General features: G+C 43.7%; 2 protein-coding genes across 2 annotated transcripts; both read left to right on the top strand.

Moving 5' to 3' along the window:
- Window positions 1-5,434: 5,434 nt before the first annotated feature.
- Window positions 5,435-8,265, top strand: LOC109697973 (cystatin domain-containing protein 1-like). Its single transcript, XM_020181887.2, has 3 exons — window positions 5,435-5,635; window positions 7,097-7,207; window positions 8,116-8,265. Exons 1-3 carry the CDS (start codon window positions 5,435-5,437, stop codon window positions 8,263-8,265), a joined length of 462 nt encoding a protein of 153 aa, XP_020037476.2.
- A 2,728-nt stretch (window positions 8,266-10,993) lies between these two features.
- LOC109697971 (cystatin-12-like) lies at window positions 10,994-15,149 on the top strand. The gene is made up of 3 exons (XM_020181886.2): window positions 10,994-11,244; window positions 13,955-14,065; window positions 15,069-15,149. The coding sequence occupies exons 1-3, from the start codon at window positions 11,050-11,052 to the stop codon at window positions 15,147-15,149; spliced, it is 387 nt and encodes a 128-aa protein (XP_020037475.1). The 5' UTR covers window positions 10,994-11,049.
- Window positions 15,150-21,857: the final 6,708 nt, after the last annotated feature.

The following is a 21,857-nucleotide window of genomic DNA, read 5'->3' as shown; positions in this document are numbered from 1 at the left end:
ACAAATTTCTTTAAAAGTCCAACTGTGAATGGAAAGTGCTCAAGCTCAAAAAGGGCTAATTGTCTTCTCTCCTCTCCCATCTCCCTCTCTGGGCTCCTATAGTCTGTCTTTTGGAAGCTCCAATATCAGCCACTAAGTCCTATCCAATCTTGCAATTATGTCTCTGTTCTGTCCCCACCAGTGGCTTTACTGCTAAGAGACATTCATTCATGGATGTGCTATTGCAGCAAGTGCAAGCACATTCATCTTACAAAAAATGGTTCTTCTTAGCTTTCCATATCCCACAGAGACTTGGTTAAGATGTTATGATTTAAGATGGAAGGGAGGATAATATTCACCTGTCAGAAAATGTCCCATTCAACCTTCAGCATCATACTTAAAACTCAATGTTAAATGAACTTACCAAATGTTTTTGAAAGCCATAAGCTTTGAGTTTCTTTTCTGGCTGGGGTTTTCTGTCATGCACATAGATGGATATACAGAGGGTGCTCAACTAATTGGTTTTTAAAGTTCTCACACGGCCTTCAACCCCAGTGCATTTGTACGTACTCTGCTTGCAGGAGATATTCCTGTGTTGAGGATGCTTCTTAATGGTTCGCATTGATCAGGTGGATGCATCTTCTTGAGAACTGATTCCAACTTGGTTTGGAATCCTCATCTTCATGTACCATAAATGATGCTTCCTCCAATCAAGTAGAAGTGATACAGACTCCTGGGCCCAGAGAGGATGGAGGTGGGGAGCTATTCAGGGGTTGTCCAGGGGGCCCGTCTCCTGGGAGCACTAGCACACATCTTTGAAGCATGGAAAATGAGAAAGGCATAGTCATCAGGCTTCCAAAAGGGAAGGTCCCTGAACCCTTGAAGGTGGCTACAATTTCCTTTGGGACTTTGATTTGGCTAGGTTTTGTTCTGTGGGTCTAGGATGTGAACTGACATTCTTTGAAGAAGCCACACCTGTGTTAAAGATCCTGTGACTGCTAGAAAGTTGTGAATGTGGAGAGATGCAATGTTGTAGGCTGGGGTCCAGAACTACCTTGGGCTACCTCAGACCCTTTAGTAGCCAATTACCTGAACTTTTGTACCTTATCTAACATTTCTATGACTACTAGGTAAACGTCTCAGAATGTATTACTACGCTTAGCAGAGCTCCAGCCTCCACCAACTCTGCAGCTGAGGATGCTCTAAGATAACATCTAAAACATGTCAGAATTTCTGGTGCTGTGGGTTAGTAAAAGAATTTACAAGACAAACAAGTAAGAGAAGCCAGAGGTTTATTAGGACAGAGAGAAGCAGCAGGCAGTCAAGCACAAAGGATTGCTACTGCAGCACAGATATGAAGGTTGGGCAGGTTTATTTATGTAAAGAAGAGTAAACACAATCACAGAAGGGTGGGAGACTCAAGGAGTAGCACTGGGCTGGGGGGTTCCAAGACCTCGAACTTTTATTGGGGCCTTCGGAGATAAGGGTTATGTATCATTAATTCTCAGAGACTGAGCTGGGTGTCATCAACTCTTCCCACATGTCAGGCAGGAGGAGTTTTGGCCTTGGATAGTTGGGTGGGGGCTGTTATTTTCTGTGGGTTCCAGGGTCTGCAGGTCAGCAACACCCTGCTGTGTGTCAGAGCCATTCTGTTAAATGTCAGCAGTCTAGGATGTCATTTCTTATCAACATCCATGCTATGGTTCTTAGCCATTGGGTTTCTTAACTCTCTGCTTAGTCCTCATCCAAACCTAAGAAGATACTTCCCCACCTTGCTGTAACTGCATACTTGATGCTGCCATCAATGTAATTGGTAATAGTATTGGTTTGTGAATTTCTTTTATTCTGTGATTATAAAAGTTCATGTTATCTTTTCTATGGTGGAACATGTCGTTCAGGGTAGCCTGAATCTGTTACTGGATCATAGTGGCTCACATTTGGCTCAGAATAAATTGTTATCTCATTTCCTTTAAAGCACAGTTGTTGTTTTACCTTGACATGGGCCATAAGAGTTGGAATGGCTGGGTCATGAAGGAAAACCTTACCTCTCAGCCAGGAGCTCCCCTTCCACCGTTCCTAGGGCATTTGGCCTCTTCTCTTTTTCAAAGTAGGACAATTGTTGAAGGGATGTAGGTTCACAGGGGTCCACATCATTAGCTTCCTGAGCTTTTAGAACCCCTCCTACTAAGATGGCCAGCATACCTACCTGCTGTAGCTCAGCAGGACCTCTCTCTGATGAACACATTCCTTCTTTACTTTGTAAATGTCTATGTATTTGCTCAAGCATGAGCTTCTCCTATCAGCCTATTTTCTGTTGCTATAACAAAATACCTGAGACTGAATAATTAATATAAAAATAGAAGTTTAGGGGCTGGAGTATAACTCAATGTTAGAACATGTGCTTAGTATGTGTGAGACCTTGAGTTCAATACCAAGCATTAAAACAACAACAACAACAGTAATAAAGTTTACTTGTCTCTTGATTCTGGAGGCTGGGAAGTCTAAGAGCATGGCACTGGCATCTGGTGAGGGCCTTCTTGTTGCACCACAAAGGGAGGAGGGCATCACATGGTGAGAAAGGAAGCTTGTAGTTCAGGTCTCTCTTCCTTTTCTTATAAAACCACTAATGCCAACTCGAGCCCTACTCTCATGATCTCTTCTAATCTTGGTTACTTGGAGGCCCCACCTCTAAATACCATTAACATGTGCATTTGAGTGTTGGATTAACTTTCCAATACATCAACTTTTGGAGACACGTTGAAATCATAGTACCTCTGGAAGTTTCTTCTGATTGTTTAGCCATCCCTTTACACAGATGGATATGGATGCCACTCCTCTGGCCATATGCAAAGCCATTGTTCCTTAATCATTTCTGGGGTGTCTGTCTCTGGCACCTGACTTTAAGTCTCTTGGGACAACAAACTCAGACTGTCTGGGCTCACTTCTGGCTCCACCATTTACCAGTTGGTTGCCATTGGCAAGTTACTTGCATTCAATATGTCTTGGTCTTTCCATCTGTAAAATGGATATGAAATAGTTCCCATCCATGTGGTTGTTGTGTTAGTTAAATGAGATAATTTAAGCAGAGTTTAGAATGGTGTTCCAAAACTGTTTCTATTGTTGTTATTATCATTCTCCTGACACTTCATGTGGTTCTTAGTGTTGAATGAGCGGCAGTGTTATACACACACTCAATAGCACAAGGGTTAAACCTTGCTTCTTTCCAAGATCTCATTCATCCATTGATCCTCACCAGTAATAAGGTCACACAGGGTCTTCTTTAGAGCACCTCTCAAATGGAAGTACCATAGAACAGGACTGTTTTATTTAGGGTTCTAACATCAGGGCTTGGAACAAAGTCTTACTCAAAATTATGTTGAATGAATGAATTTATGAACATATGAATTGAGTAAGAAAAGCAATTTTTGACCCCTACTGTACTCCTATGGGTGTCTCCCAACTTGCTCTTCCCTGTCTCCACTTGTGTTCATTTGATATCCCCTCTTCTGAGGCACCATAGACTTTAGTTTCTCCCCTTACCCAGTGTCCCTGTGACTGCAGCTTGCTGTGATGCCCTCATTGGTTCCCAGGGGCCTATCAAATAGGGAGCAAACTCAAGAGACAATGTGTTCACAGAATTACTCAGTTTACACATCTGTTTCTAGTCCTCTCATTTATACTCTGCAACAGTATATGAGAATGCCCTTTCCACAAACCCTGCTGGTCTCCAAAATCCTTTATAAGCTCCTCAAATGCATTTGAACTAATTTGGGAGCAAACTTCTTGGAGGGCAAATGGTGGCTCCTTCCAGTTTTATTCCCCAATGCCCACACTACCAGGAAGTCCAACTTCCTCTCCCAGTGCAGCCACAGTCCCCAGATGCCTCCTCAGGGTCCAGAGGGCCACTGAGGTGGACATCCAAGCTGTTAGAGTGGTGTTTTGAGGCGTCCCTTGTAGTTTGTTGTTGCTGAAAGACATGCAGCAACACTCTACACCAGGCATAAGTTCCCTTTTGATGGCCCCTGGGATTTGGGTTAAGTCAGAAATGTCCTCATGGAACAATGGAATGGTTCTGTCTCTCTGTGTCTTAGCCCTCTCATCTGTAGAGCTGTGACCTTGGTCTGGACTTGAGATACTTCAGCTGCAATAATGTGTGATTCTTCTGTGAAGCAGCAAGATACTTTCTTCCTGCTAAATCTTCAGAGCAGATATGTTACTCAGAATAACAGATACACTTCATATGAGAAAAATGGTCAGCCACCAAGAAGCTGTAACAGTTCTATTTGCTCAAGCACTTAGTGTCATAGTCTTAAAATACCTACAGCAAAAAATTGTAGGAAAAGAATAAACAAAATTAGAACCATAGTCATAGTGGGAGATTTTAAACACCTCAGTAGCTGGTAGAAATGAAATCAAAACTCAAACTAAATCAACCACACTAAACTAAAACAAACCAAACAAGGCAATGCAATAAAAAAGAGAATTACCTATATATAAAGTAGAAACAAAATGGTCTTACTATGTACATATTTAATTCTGCACTTAAAAAGGCAGAATACACATTCTTTTCCAAAAGCACAGAGATTATTGGTCATATTCTGAACAACAACAAAAAATAAGTCTCAGCAGATTTCAAAGAAGGGTAATAATAGAATGGACATTTTCTAGCTACAGCAGACTTGAGTGAGATGTTGATAAGAGAAAAGAAACTTAGAAAATCAACTATGATTAGAAATGAAACATTAGAGTGATTATAGCCCAAAAATATGTCAGTGGAAATGAAAACAGGTTTGGAAACTAGCAATTGGCAGATCTGACAAGGAGGATGGAGTCAGATGGACTTTCTGGTGGAGAAGGACCTGGGCAGTGGGGAACACAGCCTCTTACAGACCCTTCTCCTCTGTTGGCCACACACCTGTACTCCCTGAGCCCAGCTGGTGGTATGGGCTCTGCCAAGGTCACGGGCAGGCTTGGCAACTGCTTCCACCCACTAGGGGCGGGCTCACCCTAGCTCCCAGAGTTCCTGTGACCCTGGCATTCCTTGCCCTCCCTGTGTAAAGGCAAGCATGGTGAGTACAGGACACTCCAGGAGTGGGTTGTAGCAGTGAATGGCAGCTGTCCTGGGAGCTCTGTGGCACAGTTTGTGGGAGCAGCCTTGAGGAAGTGCAGGCAACAGGTATGTTGTATGATTGCTTGCGGGTCTGGGGCTGGTGTCACCAGCAGGCAGAGCATACCACCTGTTCTGCCTTCTGCTTGGGAATAATGAGAGGGACAAGGTGGAGGAGTGGAGATGAGACACTGGATTGAGGCTCTGATCAAAAGAAGGCTGTCAGCAGCACAAAGTCTCAGGCAGGGCCATGTGAAATCCAGAGCTGGGAGGGCGTCACCAGTTGCAGCTGCTACTATCCTTTCTACCTGTGCGTCCCCAGCTCCAGTGCTGACTTTGAGGACAGCCATGTTGTGGAAGGTACCCCTGCTAATGGGACTTATCGTGCTGGGGACCCATATCTGGACGATTCAAAAAGAATTTGTAGACATTAGCAAGAACCTAGACTATTTTATGGCATCAGTGGAGTATGCTGTGACTCAGTTCAATGATGACAACACAGAAGAGAACACATACAGGTTGCTGGAGATTGGGCGAGCCCAGAAAAAGGTGAGTGGCAGTCACTGTGTCCATCCTAGAGCACAGTCCCCACACAAAGAGCCCTGAGTCAGGTGCAATCACAGGCACTGATGAAAGTTGTGGGTCTGCAGTCCTTTACTGCAGCTGCCAGTCTGTGGGTCCTCTCTTCTGCCCAGGGACACAGCTTATTCCAGGTCTTTCCCATCCCCTTAAAGAACCCTCAGCCTTGAACTGATCTAAACCTTGAGCCCAGGATCACAATGGCCATCAGCACCCATCACTATACCATCTCTACTGATGTTGCCCAGTCATGGAGTTGCAGACCTGTCTCCCTGTGTAGGCAGATGTGAGGGAATATATGTGAGTGTACTGTTGGTGTGCATCAGACACAAGTGCATGAGAATGTTGTTGGTGTATGTCAGGTGTGAGTGTGTGAGAGTGTTGGTGTGTGACAGGCTTGAGTATGTGAGCATGCTATTGGTGCGTATCAGGCATGAGTATGTAAGTATGTTGTTGGTGTGTGTCAGGTGTGAGTTGGTGTTGGTGTGTATCAGGCATGAATTTGGGTAAGTGTTGCTGCTGGTATGTGTTGTTGGAGCATTAGCACAAAAGTATGGTGTGTGTTTGGTGTGTGTTGGACATGAGCACAAGAGTGTATTTGGTGTGTGTCAGGCATGGGTGGGTTTTGTCACCTATGTGGATTTCTGAGCCTCTAACTGAGCTCTCTGGACAATTTCCAGGTCAGTCAAAGGGACACAGGTTTCACCCTGGGAGGATTTCCTGGGTGGATTTGTTTTCTCTCTGTGTTTGGGTGCTTCCTGAGTTTTCATGGTGTTCCACTTGAGGAAATGAAAATCACTCTTAATAACCTCTCACAGATGTGCGTGGTGCTCATCCACATTTACTTCAGTGAACACTTGCAAGGCTAGCACTTGCAGGCAGTCAGCACCCATGTGAAAGAGTCTCACAGACTCCAAAACCGCCCTTGCTCCAATCTAGATTTCATCTCCTAAGGGAGAGTGAGTGCACTCTGCTTTCTATTATCAGGCTGAGTCTTACCCATTTTCCTGTTCTATGTGAAGGGATCCACTCAGCCTGGACACCTGTGTCTGGCTAATGCTGATAAGGTTCATATTTGGGAGTCATCAAATTGTCAGGTGTGGCTGTAGCTTGTGCAGGATTTGCTGTTGTAGTATTCATTAGGTGAATTAATTGTGTGAATATGGCACATCCAGCATATCATCACCCTATATACTTCCAGGTCACTGAAAAGAGTGGAGGGAAAAACTCTAGTGCATGTCATGTCATAAGTGTGCTCACAGACACGTTTCTGTTTACCTAAAGAGATCACATGTGAAATGCATGTGTTTATTTATAGGCACATGCATATTCCAGTCTTCTGTAATACTTTCTACTTGCCTTTCAGTCTTTTTGTTTCTATTCAAGAAAAACAAATATTTAGTAGCTCTTTGTGTAATTTCTTCTTGACAGACATGGACCATGATATTTTTAATGGACTTGGATATGGGCCGCACAATTTGTAAAAAACGTGATGAAAACACTGACAATTGTCCCATGCAAGAAGGCCCAGGAGAGAAAAAGGTTTGAGAATAAAATCAACCCTAAAGCATCACAAGTCTTTTTGCAATAAAAACTAATATCAAGGAAGGCCTGGGGGAGGCTTAGGAAAGACATTGGGGTGATCCTGACGCAGAATGAAGCTACCTGACTCTTCTCCCACCCGGTCTCAGATTTCCCCCATGGGAGACAGAAGAGGGTCATCTTAGGCAGATAGAACTTGGCTCCCAGCCCTGGGCCCAGCTTTCTATTCACAGTCTAGCTGGCTGACTACAGGCACAGATGTGGACTTCACCTTTGAATGAAACACTTTCTCTGGTCCCAGCCCCGTAACCTTCTAAGACTCTGGGAGTACAGGAAGATGCTGCTGCTCCTGTGGTCGTCATGGCCTTGGGGACTAGGAGTTGTTTAGTTTATCTGCTCAGCCAACCTCTCCTTCCAGTTTCTCGGTCTTAAAAATGATACCTTGTGAGGCTGAGGTCTGATATTGTCATCCTATGAGTGACAAGGTGATCCGTGGGATCTGGGAACTTCAGGATGGTTTTCTATCAGGGGAATGCTGTCGGTGGGTGATCCCACCCTCCAATCAACAGTCATGGAAGCCAGTCTTTCTCTGAGTGAGTTTGTACTGTTACTCTGTTGGGGAGTCTGGCTCTCTTAGAACCCTTGGGGTAGGGACAGTTCATCTAGAATCATGTGTGCTGGGGAGGCTGTGGGTGGACAGGATGCTTCAGGGGATAGGTGATGACCCACAGGAAGGCATGTTCTCAAGAGCCCCAGAGCTCAGGTGTGGGGATTCAGCAACTTTTGCCCACTGTCCTGGTCAAACCTTGCCCCGTCAAGTGAACATTTTTACCTTTCTTTTTCTTCTTCTCAGTGATCTTCGTGCATTATAATTTTATAATTTGTGTGTTGTAATTATTATCTTTCAGGTGCACTGCACTTTTCATGTGGATGCCCGACCTTGGTTTTCCCAGTTCACTCTTCTGTACAGTTCATGCAATGCAGACGTAGGAGAGGACAGGGTCCCTGTCCAATCTCAGCTGAAACTCCCTCTTCCTCTGGAGTGTGACAGTCTGTAGTCTGAGATCTGTGCAGCACCCATGTAATTAAAGGCATCTTACGGCACTTTTTGGGTCCTTGAGCAGTTTTGGGCTTTTCTGTATTGTTTATTTGCCATGGCTGTCACTGTCAGTGACAAGCAATGGAGAATTTATTTTCACTATTATTATTACCTTGCCTGCAGATGCAGAGTGCTGTGCAAACCAGAACAGTTTATATGAGGTGGTTCATGTAGAGCTCCACTGATTGGTTTGTGCACTTATTCATTCGTTCCTCTCTCCATTCCTGTCTCCATTCATTCCTTCATCCATCCCTTCATTGTATTCATTCAATCATTCATTCATTCATACTCCAATTTCTCCATGCCTTTGACCCATGTAATCAATGAACGCAGAACTCAGGCATAGTGATACACTCATGTTGTCCCAGCTATCTGAAGACTGAGGGGTGGGGGGATCATGTGAGCTTATAAATTAGAGAGTAGTCTAGGCAGCAAATCCCATCTCAAACAAACAAAGAAACAAACAGCCCAAAACCAAACAGTAACAACAACCAAGAAGAAGGAACATAGAACATTTTTCCATGTCACACCTGCTTGCATCTTCTCTGATTCCATCTCAGGAATCAGAATCACAGTGGACCACTCTTCTACAAGGGGACCAGGTGCAAGTGTAGGGATGGGGAAGGTAATGGCAACACCTGAAGGCTCTGCCCTTTTGGACACCATAGGCTGCCTGACAGGCTTAGAAGGCAATCTAGGATCCTAGTGGAAGAGGTTCAAACATGTTTCAGTAAATGACAGATCCATAGAGTAAAAATAAAAAGAGATACACAAAAATTTAAGAATCTATTAAACAAATTTGATTTTGTATCATTTAGAATATTCACCCAACAACTTCAGTATAGGCATTCTTTTTTGAATATATAGATTTATCAAAACTGAACATCATCTGTTCATAAAACACATTATGAATTCAAAGAACTATTACCACACACATTGTGTTCTCTGGCCTCAGTGAAATTTAGGTAGAAATTTAGAAGAAGTGATTGAAAATTTGGCTACATTCCCTTAAATAGCACTAGGGCTAGAGAAGTAATTCCTGTGCAGATTAGGATGTCCTTTTGAAAATATATCATTGAAATCTTCCAAAGTAACAACCATGTTGATGCTGTTGACATAGGACTTCAAGGAACATGTTATAAATGGGGAAATGCACTCACTGGAAGGCAGACAAGAGAGTAATTGATGCCCTAGGTTTCTATCTCAAGAACCAAAGAATTCCCACCTGAACCTGGAAAAAAATAGGAAGGGGAGTTATAACAAATATGCTTAAAGAGAAAATAAAAGTGGATGGAAAGGACAGAGAAATCCAGTGGTCAGTTCTTTGGAAGATATAATAAAATTGCCAACCTTGGGCAAGAGAGATCTAGAATTGGAGAGCAGTCACAATGCATACCTGCAATGAAGAAGGGGTTTCATTGTAGATCTGGCAGCCTTAGAAAGATAGCAACATATGGAAGTCAACCTGCTGCCAGGAATGGTGAAGATAAAGAACTAGGAAACTACAGCTTCTCAGGTGGAAGGAAGCAAGGGCCCACACATGCTCTGAATGAAGCATTCTCAGTGGGATAGACATCCCCTGCTTTCTGTAGGCCTCCATGCTATCATTGTCCACTGGTACACTAGGCTGTCTTTGGAGATCATTTCCTTCCACCTGGAAGCTGCAGGAAGGTGTTCACAATTGTATCCATCATTCTGTCTATACTGCCATCTCTTCCTGTGTCAACCCCAGTTCTGCCCTTACAATCTGTCTCCCAAGTCTCTGGTTGGGTCCCTTTATGGGATCATCAGAATTCAGGTGTCTTGATACCCCAGGCGGGGGGAAATCATTTCAGTGTGAGCACCCTCCCCAACTTTGGCAGCCTCTGGATCTTCCAGCCTGCTCATCCATTGCCTTGTTTACTTCCTGGAAGTTTCTCCAGGAGGGAGGCAAGGCATGGATCAGATCCCTAGAGAACAGTCTGACAGATGCATGAAAGCCATGCAACTGCCAAGTGGCAGAGCTGAGTGAGGGTGCATAATAGTTCATGCTCAGCTGCCACCCCTTCCCCAGCCACTTCTAAGACCACAGCTGCCATCCATTTTCACCCCCCAGAGCTACTATCCTGGACAATCTCTCCCTCTTGTCTTGGGAGTCTCACCACTAAGCATAGGCATGCCCAGGCCTCAGAGAAGGAGGGAGAAGTGGCAAGTTGCCAACAGACACAGAGATGGGGGAGGGGACAATCCTGCAGTCCTAATGCTGTCCCCTCACTCTGTACCCTCCTGAGGCTATCTGAAGGCATGAGCTGCAGCCAAAGCCACAGACACCTACTTCTTACCTCAACTTCCCAATACTCACCATATTTGCTCTTAAGAATTCCTGTGGCTCTGCCAGTCCTGGGATATGTGGGGGTAAACCAGGTTATATCAGAAGAGCAGGGATGGAGATATGCAGGCAATGGTATGTTGCATGAATGTCTGTGGTTCCAGGTCTAATGTCACCAGGGATTAAAAAATGTGACCTCCTGATCTGCTTTCTGCTTAGGGATAATGGGAGAGACAAGGTGGGGGAGTGGAGAAAAGGCATTGGACAGCAGAGCCAGTCAAAGGGAGGCTATTAGCAGCATGTGACAGCAGCATGGATCCTCTGGTGGGCAGGGCCATGTGGGATTTGGAGCTGGGAGGTTATCACTGGCTGTAGCTGCCAACACCCCTTCCACTTAAGTGACCCTGGTCCTGAGTTCTGACACTGAGGTCAGTCATGTTGTGGAAGGTACCTCTGATGGTGGAGCTCATTCTTCTGGGGACCCACATCTACAGTTGTGAATTTGTAGACATTGACAAAAACACACAAGGTTTTGCCATTTCTGTGGAGTTTGTGGTGCACAAGTTTAATGAAGACCAGGATGATGAATTTGCCTACAAGTTTCTGCGAGTCCGGAGAAGCCAGTACAAGGTGAGTGACCAAGTGTCCCTGTGCAGTGCCCATATTTGCCCTGAAATATGGCAGGGCTAGGGTATCCTCTATCTGCAGGAAAGATCAACTGAGTTTTTAATTTGGTAAATGTTAAAACATCAACAAAACTCATAAAACAAGGTATTGCTAAAGGAGCAACAGTTTTGTCTTGTTTTAATGTGTGTGCCCCCTGAAAAGCAGGGCAGAAATAATGAAGGGAGCCTCACAGAAAGGAAGCATCAACATTTAAACCTGAGCTCAGTGCGAGAGAGAGGGAAACAGGAATTCTACTGCCAGAAGAGCAGAGAATGTCAGGTGGTGAGAAGCACAGGAAGAGCTGCCAGCAGAGACAAAACCCCACTCCAAGGACAGCAGCAGTGAGACTTGGCTGAGATTACATTTATGCCAGTGGAGACATACAGGGACCTGTTCTCATGGGCTGCTTTGCTAGGTGAAGACAGAGAAAAAGGCACACCCAAAATCCACCAGTGAAAATTGGGCACTGGGACAGATGGGTCCCATATAGTGATGCAAGGTAATGGGAAGAGAGGAAGGTTGAGGGGGTAGTCAGGGAAGACCCCTCTCTGATAGGCATGCCTTGAAGGATCTTGTCATGTGGAGGTTTGGGGAACAGAAATACAGGCAGCCAAGGAATACAGGCAGCCAAGGAGAGATTCCTGAACCGGGATGAGCCAGGTGTACTCAGGGAAGGAGGTGCTGAGGTTCAGGTGTGCAGGGGGAGGTGGGGGCTGAGGAGATAGGATGCTAAACTCAGAGTGCCAGGAATCCACTGCCTAGTGTTCCTCAGATGCTTGCTCTTTGGATGCTTGCTGTGTGTCAGTGGCCCACACTGCCCCCCAGGAAAGCCTGAGACCAGCCCATAGAAGATGGTTCCCTAGTCACCAGGAGGTGGACATTGGGGCAGATGTTGGTGTGCTGATATGGGTATGAGACATGAGTGAAGGTAAGGAGGGACCTTAGGAGTTTGTCCTGAGTACAAGGGTGGGGATAATGGAGTGATAATAAAAGAGGAGGGAAATCAAGCAATCTGGGAAGATGATATCACACTCAGTAGCCCTCAAGCATTCCTGTGGAATGGTCATGAAGGTGGTTGATTATAATACTTCACATATATGGACAAGGTTGACCCTACTAAAGGGAAGCTTTCCCATTGAGGTCTGTTCTCATCCCTCCCTGATTCTTTTGACGCAGTCACTGTGTCCGTCCCAGAGCACAGTTTCCATCTGAAGATATCTGAGCCAATTGGGACATTAGTAGGGACTGATAAGGAGGGTCCCAGGTCTGCAGTCCCTTCTGCAGACGCAGATCTGTGAACCCTTCCTCCTACCCATTGATACACTTTCCCCAGGTCTTTCCCATTGTCACACTGATTCCTCCTTGGGCTGATCCTGATCCTTGGCTTCTGGGCCACAGGAATTAATTGGCCCTGACAGTTTACCACCTCCACTGCTGCTGCCCAGCTGCAAAACCTGGGATCCAGCTCAGTGTGTGGGCTGCACACGGAGGGCCTGGCATAGGTAAGGGAGTGGAAGTATTAGTGTACATTGGGCACGAGTGTGTGAATGTGTCAGTGTGTCAGGCACAGGTGCGTGAGTGTGTGCTGTGTGTCCAACATGAGTGCATAACATTGTGGGTGTCATCATTCCCCTGTGTGGATTCCTGAACCTCTGAGTCAGGTTTTTAGACAATTTCCAGGTCAGCCAGTAGAACCTATGCCCCAATCTAGGAGGATTTCCTGGGTGATTTTGTTTTCTCTCCATGTTTTGGTGCATCCTGAGTTTTCACAGACCTTTATTTATGGAAATGAAATAACTTTTAGTAACTTTTTATAGGACCAAAATAAACATTCAGGATGGCATGGTACACTTAATAGTCACCTTAATGAGTGTTTGCAATATAGTGTAGTGAGTGCCCAGTGAAAGATATAACTTCCTGGTTGTCAGTAGCATCCATGGCTCTGCTTGTGGATAGCGGGCTGTCCTACCAGATGGACTCCTGCTCTGTGTAAAGTTAGCCATACTGCAGGGAGCTCTGGGCCTGACACACTCTACCACTATACTATACCTCAGCTTAATGGGCATTTTTTTATACAGAAGTGGAGAATTAAGAGGAAAATTGACCCAGCACCAGTGTCTCATGCCTGTAATTCTAATTACTCATGAGGCAGAGATAGCAAGATGGATGTTCAAGGCCAGCTCTGTGCAAATAGTTTACGAGACCCTATCTCAAAAAAACCCAACACAAAGAAATGGCTGGCAGAATGGCTCAGGTGGTAGAGCACCTGCTTAGCAAGCATGAGGTCTTGAGTTCAAACACCAGTGCTGCCAAAGAAAAAGGGGAAAAATTGAAATAAATTAAAAAGTAAGAGACTGGGCATGGTGGTGTCTATAATCCCAGCACTTGGGAGGCAGAGACAGAAGGATCATGAGTTTGAGGCTACCCTGGGCCACATAGCCAGAACCTGTCCCCAAGAGAGAAACGGAGGTAGAGAAGGTCAGTGAGAAAGAGAGAGAAGAGAAGAGAAGAGAAGAGAGAGAGAGAGAGAGAGACAGATTGTGTATGATATCTACACTCTTATTGATATGCATATGTATTTTGCATGCTTTGCTCATGCTTCTATTTGGTTCTCTTTGTTTTACTCATCCCACCAGAGTATCTCATAATAGTTCATACAATTTCTTCTTGACAGATACTGTCTTCTGTGTATTTAATAGATGTGGAGATGGGCCGTACAATTTGTAAGAAACATGATGAAGACATCGACAATTGCCCTTTGCAACAAGGCCCAGGAGAGAAGAAGGTTTGAGAATAAAATCACTCTCAAAGCACCATAAGTCTTTTGGCAATAAAAACTAATGTTAAAGAAGGCCTGGGAGGAGGCTTAGGAATGAGGTCAAGGTAATCCTGGGGCAGAAAGAGGCTGCTTCACCCCCTTCCCACCAGGTCTTAGGGCTTATCACTGGAGACACAAGGGAGTCATCTTAGCCAGACAGAGCCTGCTTCCCAGCCCTGGGCCCAGCCCTCTGCTCACAGTCCAGCTGACTGACTATGGGCAACCTGCAGACATCTATGTGGCCTTCTCCTCTGAATGTAGCCCTCCTTCTGGTCCCAGCTCAGTACCTCCTTAAGACCCTGGGGCTTCAGAAAGATGATGTTGTCCTTTTGGTCCTCACTCTTCCTTTCCTCATGTCCTTGGGGATTGGGAGTTATTTAATTATCTGCTCAGCCAGCTTGCTCTACTTTCTGTGTCTTAAGGATGATTCCTGGTGAGACTGAGTTCTAACATTGTTATCCTATGAGTGACACATGATCCATGGGATCTGGGAGCTTCAGAATGGTCTCTAACAGGGGAATGCTGTTGGTAGGTGATTCCCACCCTTTAACCAACAGTCTTGGGGGCCAACCTCCTTTTGCGTGAGTTTATACTATTGCTCAGTTATCGGGTATCCAGGGGAACATCTCTAGGCCAGTCTTCTGGCTCCCTTAGAACCCTTGGGGCAGGGGAAGATCATTAAGAATCATGTGTGTTGGGGAGGCTGTATGTGGACAGGATGCCTCAGGGGGCAGGTGATGGTCCCCAGGTGCCTTCTCAGGAGAACCAGGGCTCAGGTGGGGGATCCAGCACTGTCCTAGTGGAGCTTTGGGCTTTATAAACCCTGCACCCTGGTGACTCTTTTTGCTTTCCTGCCCTTTCCTGTTATGTTTTCATTTTTAATGCATCTTGAGATTCCACTATAAGCTAAATGATCTCAGTGTATTACATTTTTCTAATTTTTGTGTTACAATTACTATTTTTTTTCCAGGTGCGTTGTACTTATATTGTGGAAACTGAAGAATGGTTTACCCAGTTCACCGTCCTGAACAGCACCTGTCAGCATACATAAGTGGGGACAGAGCCCCTGGCGGCCCACAGCAGAATCCCCCCTCTTTCTCTGGAGTGTGACAGTCTGTAGTCTGAGGTCTGTGTAGCACTAGCACAATTAAATGCATCTCACAGCAGCTTCTGGGTCACCGAGTAGTTTTGGGTTCTCCTGTTTTGTTTATTTGTAATGGCTGTCCCCATCAGTGAGAATTTATTTTCATTATTATCACCTTGTCTACATGTGCAGAGTATAAGTAACTTTTATGAAGCAGCTCTTCCTTTATTTGATGGTCATATTCATTTATTCTTCTATTATTTTATTCATTCATTCTCACATTTCTCCATACCTCTCACACTTGAACTCAGAAAGAGTGCAGACAATTTTCCCAGGCAACAGTCACTTGCATCCTTTCTGTTCCTTTCTTAGCAACCAGTTCCCCCACCCACCCCCTGCTGCGGGCAGTCCTTTAGAGGAGCCAGTAAATGAAGACATAACTGGCACTGACAGAAGGCTCTGCTCTTATAGACACTTCAGGCTGCCTGATTGGCAAGAACATCTTCACCAGGGCTAGGATGACAGCTTAAAAGACAATGACTCTGGTCTCCATGTCCCCATCTGCTCTCTGATGCTTGTGTTCTTCATCTGGGGCCCATCCTGGCTTTTGTGGCGTGGCTGTCAGCACCACTCAATGTCCCTAAGAGAGGTACTCTGATGATAGACTTTCATGCTGAAGAGCAAGTCTCTCTCCACACATCCTAGTGGTAGTGAAGCCTTGGAGGGGAAAGAGGGGAGTGGTAACCTGAGTGTGGCAGAGAGGTAGTGGCAATGCTTTCTGGAAGAATTCCAATCCTACCTCCATCCTGGGTCTCTGGTCAATTTGAGTGACCCTTGACAGAAGCTGTCTCCTTCTCTGGCCAACCTGTCCCCATGAATTTGTCATAGTGTTGATGGGAAAAGATGTTTGGAAGTAGCTCTGAATAGCTCCTTGATCACAGCACAATTACAGTGCCGTGCACCAGCTTTGGTCCTTTGATCTCAGTGTAGGAATTGTACTGTTTCCCCCACTCTGGTAGGACTATGTTTATATTACCAAGTTGTGGCTGTGTGGTGAGCAAAGTTAGTTGTTTGTTTCTGTCCCTTGGCATCTCTCTGACTTGGCAGGGTGGAGTTCTTATTCATGAACCCCATCCTCTTTATACAGGACTCAACCTATGCACACACGTCCATTTTCATATACCACATGCACATCATCCATCAGCCCTCTGCCTATTTTTCATTGTTCATAGATCTCCTGGTCTTGATTTATTAACCCCATTGACCTCATCCTCATTGTTTATATATCTTACGCCCATTTTCATGAGTCTTATGACTGTTCACAGGCCCCATGGCCATGTTCTTGGATCTCTGCCTATTGGTCATGACCTCATGCTTATTTTAATGTATACTTTCCTCTTTGTCCTTGGATAATGAGCTCTGGTCTGTTTGCTCACAGTAAGGAACGCCTTCACCTCCAACTTCTATTTTACTTCTGGAAGGCTTGGATCCTGCTTTGTTTTTGTAATATGCCAGTTGTTTTTTTTGTTTTTTACTGTGAGCTACACAAAATTCTCCTTGATTTCATTTTACATGTCTCTTAGAAACCAGCCAAACCCCTATACCTAGTATAGCAGAAAGTTTGTGACCCAATATTCAAAACACATTAAAAACATTGATTGATCAGCTTTTGTGGCCAAAGTTGTGAAATAGCTCTCTGGGGAACTCCAATATTTTAGAAATTGTGTTAATTGCAGTTAGTATGCTTTGTCCATTCCTGTGTCTGACTTCTAATTCTAGCTCTCACAAAAATGAAAACCATGGTCCCATTGTGGACTTCACTGAGCTGATGCTCAGAGCTGTGTCAGAGTCATTGCTAGAGTTGATAAATTTTGTGCTGCTACCCTTGTCATGTGATGAACCCACATTAGTAGATTTGTGATGATATCGGTATGTTGCAGAGACGTGCAGTTTGTGATCATTGCAGCACTGTTCACAATAGCCAAGATGTGGAATCAACCTAAGTATCCATGAGCAGGTGGATGGATAAAGGAAATATGGTGTATTTATAATGGAGTACTATGTAGCCACACCAAAAAAGAAATCATGGCATTTGTGATAGCATGAATGGGCCTTAAGGACAGTATGCTAAATGAAATAAATCAGACACACGAAGATACACGGGAATACTGCATGATCTTACAAGTAGAATCTAATAAAAAATCAAACTCATAGTAACAAAGAGTAGAATGATATAACCAGGAATTATATCATAAGATCATAACATCATAAGATAAATAAGTACTAGAGACCTGACATACAGCATGATGATATACAGTAGTTAATAATAATGTATTGACTACTGAAAATTTTCTAAGAGACTAGATCCAAAGTATTCTTACCACAAAAAAGAAAAAGCTATGCGAGGTGCTGGATATGCTGATTAGCTGGATTATGGTAATCATTTTACAATGTATAGATATGTCAAAATATCACACATAGACTCCATATATATCCAAATTTTATGTCAGCCATAAATCAATGAAGCTGGAAACAAACAAATTAAAAATAGAAAATAACAACCTTAGCTCTGGCACTCAAGTGGTAGAGTGCTTGCTTAGCAAGTGCAAGGCCCTAAATTCAGCCCCCAGTACCACAAAAACAACCAACCAAACAAACACCCTTGCAACTATCCCTCTAACCATGCAAAAAAAACCCATAGAAACCCCAAAAGGAGAGATAATGGAGCTAGATTTTCTAAGATTAAAGGAATACAGAAGACCTCGAGTATAAAGGCTTTGTTTTAGTAAGCCACTGCTACATAAGAAACAGTCTCCATTATATACTGGTTCTATTTTAAATTTCTTCAGGAATGTTGACACTAATTTCCACAGAAATTCATTTTGGCATATATAATCAGAGAAGATGAAATGGGTTCCTATGTTCATTGTAGCATTGTTCACATAGTGAAGATATGGAAACAACCCAAATGCCTGTCAATGGATAAAGAAAATGTGGTATATACACTCAAAGGAATACCATTAAGCCTTAAGAAAGGAAATCTTGCCATTTGTAACAACATGACGAATGTGGGAGGCTTCATGCTAAATGAAATAAAGCAGACATAGAAAGGAAACTATTTCATCATCTCACTTACATGTGGAATATATATAGGTGCATATACGTATACATATATATATATATATATATAGTTGAACTTGCAGAGATAGAGAATGAAAAGTTTGCCACAGGTGGAAGGAGGGAAGAGGTGAGATCAAAGTGTACAAGAGAGCAGATCTGTGAGATAAACAAGTCTAGAGGTTAATGTATAATGCGAAGACAAGAGTTAATAATAGTGTATTCAGATTTCTATTAAATAAGTAGATTAGAGCTGCTCTTGTCACGGGGAAAATGGGTAACATATATGAAGTGGTGGATATGTTCATTTATCCCATTATAGTAACCATACTATTATGTATATATATATATATCTTATAACATCATACCTTCAATACACATTATAAAATTTATTTAAAAACAGAAACAGCCTTAATCTCCTTAGCATACAGCAATAGGCATTTAGTCCTTCCTGACAAGTGTATGGAATAACTGGAGAAACTTTGAATATTTTCAGGGAAAGCCAGTCCTAAAAGTTTCTAGGCAACAACAACAAGATGAGTGTGTGTGTGTGTATGCATGTGTGTGTATATGTACTTGTGAAGGCCAAAAGAGTATGAGAGAGTTTGAGGCAATTAACCACCATATGTTTCTCCAAAATCTAGACCTAGAAATACTGCTTCAATTTGGTGAATTTTAGTGTATCGGTCAGCTCTCATGACAAAAATGCTGTGTAACAACTCATTTCTCATCAGGTAAGCAAATCATGCAAGCTTTCTTCATCAGGCACACACATCTTAAAGACTGGTTACAGCTTGACTAATCGTAGCTGTGGCTATGTGGCTTGAGATCAGTTTTATACCACTGTATTCCCCTGGTCTGCTCTCTGTGCATTCTGGGACCCAGACTGGGCTTTCCCAGACCCAATGTCCACACAGGAGGTGCTCTTAACATGATGTGTTCTCAAAGTATTTCCTTAGCTTTGGAAAATCACCTGAGAGTATGAGGACAAGTGGGAAAATCCAACACCTCTTCAAGACTTGGCATAATCTTAGCACACTCACTTCTGCCTCCACTGAACAGGCCTGAGCTAGTCACACACTGAAGCCTACCACAGGGATTGGGCACATGCTCTGTTTAGTGTAGTTGGAGACATGGTACAGTCATGGAGAAGGGGGCAGATGAGAAATTTTGAAATAGGGAGGGATTAGAGAAATGTAGCTATGACTCAGTCTACAACACTTGGTAATACAATTTTCTGTGAAAAATACCTTAGTCCTAGGAGCCTCACATAGAGTGCAGTAGATGATTTTTGGCAAAATAAAAACCAAGCAATCAATATCAGTCAGATATTGGTGACTAAACTCTGAAGTAAAGGCAGGGGCAATAACAAAAGTCTAGGCATATGTTGTCTTGGGGAGAGAGGAGCTTAGGAAAGCAAAGCAGTAGATATTGTTAGATATTGGTCATGTTTTCCTTTTTGGTTTGAGTGATGGATTTGTGGGTGTTCATTCTGCCATATAAAAACAGAGATGAGTCATTCATGAACCAATGATGGGAGAGTTATGAACTAGGAAAGGGTGACATTTAGTCCCACTCTAGGCATCTAAGGATCCTGAGAAATGGAAAAGGCAAGCAAACAAAAATCTCAAGTAAACCTAAAGTCAGAGAAAGTTCAGTAGGTGTTTTGAATTTGGTGACTGATTAGGAAAGGGCTGAGGTGCTGTGGATGGGATTACTCCTGAAGTCCAGCTTCAGTGGTAGGACTTTCTGGCATCTGAACTCAGTGACAATGAATGGATGTTGGGTCTAGTGAGGCTACCTCCCAGCCTGCAGGGAGCTCACCTACTGCAGGGCTTGCTTCACTCCTCATTTTTATGAGTCTTGGGAACAAACAGAAGTTGGTTTCAGTTTTAGATATAGAGCTTGACTCTCAGAGAGTTTGAGTCTTTGGCCTAAGGAGATCTGGGCTGGGGATTTAGGTGCCTGATCCCTAAAGGGACCCTGAGGCCCCACAGGGAGAGGCTGAGAGCTGGGGGTTGCTCCAGATCAGGCCTTGTATGGATGGTGCCTGAGGCAGGTTCTCCCACTGTGGCACCCTGAGCACAGGTAGAAGGAGCAGAGGAGCATGCAAGGCATGCATGGGCAGATACTCAAAGGTGACAGTCAACAAGGCCCTACCTGAATAACCCATCCTATGTCCTCACATCTAGTCTTTAGCCTTAAGTACATGAACTGCTCTTCACCCTAATCCCATTGTCATTAATACCACAATGCCCATGCCAAAGATATTTTGTCCTTTTAGGGGGGAAGTACTGGGGTTTGAATTCAGGGCCTCATGCTTGTTAGGCAGGTGCTCTACCACTTGAGCCACTCTACCAACCCTTTTTTGTGTTGGATATTTTTGAGACAGCATCTCTCAAACTATTTGCTCAGGCTGCCTTCAAAACTTTATCCTCCTGATCTTTGCCTCCTGAGTAGCTAGGATTACAGATGTGAGCCACCAGCATCTGGTTATTTTTCTATTTTTTTTTAGTTCCTGAAATAATGCATATGCAATATGGAAATTGTGAAAATGCAAACAGAAAGGAAAATCAGAAGTGAATGGTTTCATCAAAGCAAAACCATTGCACATCATTCATTGAACAAATATTGAAATGTTCTCCATGCCTAGGCTTGCCCTAGGCTCCAATGACAGCAATAGTAAAGCCCATTTGATTTATTGTGGGAAAGACAGACAACAAAGAAATTCACCAATAAATAATTGCAGGCTATGATAAATTATATGAAGGGAGTAAACAGAGCAATGAGAGAAGGTAGGAGAAGCACTTACAAGAGGGGTCTTTGTGGGAAAGGCTTTTGTGTTGAGATTCTCAAGGTGGGCTGAGCCTGTGGGTGCGACTGGGGAGAAATAATCCAGCACAGACCAGGTTGAACCCCCAGGGCGGGCCCACCCTGCTCAGCCCAACACTTGGTTAACCAGCTGTGGGAGAAACTGTCAAAGATGTGGTTGAAGGAGTCAGCACTCACAATTCACCTGTATGCGTTAACAATGTGTGCTTATTTATACAAAATTGAATCATACTTATTGCTTTGCATTCTGTGCCTTTTTTCCCCACAAACATTTTCCAGCATCACTGAGAATTCTTCAAATAAGGTTTGTTTATTTATTTATTTGGAGGTGGAGATTGAACCAAAATGAACAATTGAGTCTTGTGCAAAGTAAACAACTGTTTTTTGACAAGTTCTCACTATGTAGCTCAGGCTGACTTTGAACTTGTAATCCTCCTGCCTCCATCTTCTGAGTGCTGGGATTATAGGTGTGTACCATCATGCCCAGCTAGAATAAATAGTTTTTTAAAATTAGGATATATTAAAATTAAATAATTAAGGTAAGTTTAAATTAGGGTACAAAAGAGTTTCATTGCAATGTTTCCATACATGCATGTAATGTACTTTGATCAAATTCACTCCCGCTATTCATCTTTCCTATTTCCTTTCTCCCCCTTTTTAAAACAACTTTTGGAGAGGCCTGGTGGTTCTTATCTGTAATCCCAGCTACCTGGGAGGTGGAAAACA

This window comes from Castor canadensis, chromosome 5 (genome assembly GCF_047511655.1).
Source record: "Castor canadensis chromosome 5, mCasCan1.hap1v2, whole genome shotgun sequence".
Taxonomy (NCBI): domain Eukaryota; kingdom Metazoa; phylum Chordata; class Mammalia; order Rodentia; family Castoridae; genus Castor; species Castor canadensis.
Note: the sequence above shows the minus strand (reverse complement) of the source record. Positions and strands in the feature narration are given on the sequence as shown.

What these genes read in the sequence shown, in the direction of transcription:
- LOC109697973 (XM_020181887.2), top strand. Translation starts at nt 5,435, where the DNA reads ATGTTGTGGAAGGTACCCCTGCTAATGGGACTTATCGTGCTGGGGACC. An exon ending in TTGGGCGAGCCCAGAAAAAG is followed by an intron (nt 5,636 to 7,096) that starts GTGAGTGGCAGT and finishes TCTTCTTGACAG; the next exon opens with ACATGGACCATGATATTTTT. An exon ending in AAGGCCCAGGAGAGAAAAAG is followed by an intron (nt 7,208 to 8,115) that starts GTTTGAGAATAA and finishes ATTATCTTTCAG; the next exon opens with GTGCACTGCACTTTTCATGT.
- LOC109697971 (XM_020181886.2), top strand. Translation starts at nt 11,050, where the DNA reads ATGTTGTGGAAGGTACCTCTGATGGTGGAGCTCATTCTTCTGGGGACC. An exon ending in TCCGGAGAAGCCAGTACAAG is followed by an intron (nt 11,245 to 13,954) that starts GTGAGTGACCAA and finishes TCTTCTTGACAG; the next exon opens with ATACTGTCTTCTGTGTATTT. An exon ending in AAGGCCCAGGAGAGAAGAAG is followed by an intron (nt 14,066 to 15,068) that starts GTTTGAGAATAA and finishes TTTTTTTTCCAG; the next exon opens with GTGCGTTGTACTTATATTGT.